Raw genomic sequence first — 2,150 nt, 5'->3', positions numbered from 1 at the left:
CATTAACTTAGTCTCAGTTATGATGATTTTTTGATATCTTAAATTTGTTTTTAATATTTTAAAAATAGTAATACACTTGTATCGTTCAAACAACAAAATATGAAGATGTATACTCACTTCTTTGCCCCATATGACTCCTCCTAGACCTTTATTATTAATTTTTTCTAGAAGTTGTTTATATAAATTTCTCCTTTCTTACACTAAAGGCAGCATATTTTATATGTTACACTATACCTCGCTTTTTTCCACAAGTCTTAAATTTTTACAATCACATCTTTGGGATTTCCTTTATTGCTTTTATGTGTAAAGCACCCTACTACACTTGAGATCAAATTCTCATCTACATATAAAGTCTTCTCATTTCTAATAGTTTTGACATGAACATATGATTTTTATACCACCACCTTAAACGAGAAGTCCTCCCTTTCAACAAATAAGGCCTTAAAAAATAAACTCCACTTGCTTTCTCGTGGGAACATCTCGTTATAAGGTAAACCTTAATAGGTAAGGTAGATCAGAACTTAACAAGGTTTTACTTTCTGTCTTTGTAGGTCTTAGTACTCATTAAAAACAGCACTTAGAATATATGTAGGGAGATCTGGTGAGGCATCTCTAAAAATCTGTTTCTATGAGGGAGACTGGACCTCAAACTTGGGAACATCAAATTGCCTGAGGGTTGACAAGGTATGCTCCAGTTTTCTGTTACACATTCTTCCTGTGGCTTGTTGCACTTGGAGGACAGAGGAAGAGTTGTCTTCTAGCCACTATATAATTTGCCTGTACCACACATCTAACACCTATTAAGAGACCCTCATACTGTCTGTTCCCTCTCCATTATGGACAGGGTTTGGACATAACCTAATCATTAACTACTAGGATACTTCTTTCTACTAGAAATGAGAGACGTGTTTAATAGAAGACCTAATTTTCAAATTAGAAGTAACTATCCCGTAATTTCAGAGCAGAATAAGGTAATACTTATGTATTTTGAAAGGAAGAAAATATACTAAAATTTAATATCATTTTAATGTGAATCATTCCCTCAGAAATACAAGATTATTCAGATAATATCCTTCAGTAACTATTTCTGTCTAGCAGCCTTGAGAAACTATTAACATTGCAAGAAGAATAGGTGTTGAAGTGTTTTTCAGAGACTAAAACAATAAAAGTTGTCAGTATGTTATAAGAACTCTCATCTTAGTAGGATTTGCACATATTTTAAAAGCCATTTTTGTTTCAGGTTTTACTTATTATGCATCAGTTAAATTTCCCAGAGTGAGTTCTCTATTATCTGCTTACTACTGTGGTAAATTCCAGGTCACCTTAAAAAAGAGAGTAGGGAGGAAAGACAACTTGATGACAACAGTATAGTTTGAAATGCATTTCATCCATACCATGATGGTGGAACATTCCAATGCCACTTAGATTGCTGGGAAAGAATTAAATTAAAATGCTAATCTTGGTGCCAAGTTAATAAAATTATTAAGTCAACACTGTATTTATTTCCAATGAAGTACTCATACCTACCTTTGCTCATCATCTGGCCTCTTGATCAAATTGAAAAGTATGTGGAGAAGCTGATCTCTTTCTTTAGGCTCAGGATGCAGACATGCTGTACACAATATGAGGGGGATCAACTCCTAAAGAAATATGAGGGTGGAAAAATTGAAAGTAAAAATATATTGCAGAATATTCTTTTTTCCCCCAGAGTATTCTTAAATGGAAATTTAAAGTGAAATAAATCTAAACATAAAATACAACAAATTTTAATTTTGTAAGGTTGATAACTCAAAAGAAAACACTGAAAACATTAAGTGTTGACTGAAGGTGCAAATGACAATGTAATAGAGTTAAGATTCAACTAACCTTGTGTTTTAATCCAGTACTTCCCAAGGGTCCACTAGCTTTTACGCTTAAATAACATTACATAACGTGATAAGCTGATAGAGTAATTTCAATTGTTTTTCAGTTGCCATTGAGTCGATTCCAACCCAAGGCGACTCCATGTTTGTCAGAGTAGAACTGTGCTCCCCAGGGTTTTCAATGGATTTTTCAAAACTACCTCACCAGATCTTGGGTGAAGGGTGAGACAGTACACAATACAGGGGAAACTAGCACAACCTGTACAGGGAAAGGTCATGGAAGCCCCA

At 34.1% G+C, this 2,150-nt stretch overlaps 1 protein-coding gene across 1 annotated transcript in view; it reads right to left on the bottom strand.

Annotated features, from left to right (window-relative positions):
- RELCH (RAB11 binding and LisH domain, coiled-coil and HEAT repeat containing) overlaps positions 1-2,150 on the bottom strand; it is a 145,286-nt gene that overhangs the window by 65,060 nt on the left and 78,076 nt on the right. The window contains exon 11 of the mRNA XM_023733945.1: positions 1,528-1,640. Coding sequence (XP_023589713.1) covers positions 1,528-1,640 — 113 coding nt within the window. The remainder of the gene's footprint in view (positions 1-1,527; positions 1,641-2,150) is intronic.

The sequence above is a fragment of the Trichechus manatus genome, unplaced genomic scaffold, assembly GCF_000243295.1.
Source record: "Trichechus manatus latirostris isolate Lorelei unplaced genomic scaffold, TriManLat1.0 scaffold00063, whole genome shotgun sequence".
Lineage (NCBI taxonomy): Eukaryota > Metazoa > Chordata > Mammalia > Sirenia > Trichechidae > Trichechus > Trichechus manatus.
This window is presented reverse-complemented; position numbering and strand designations above follow the sequence as displayed.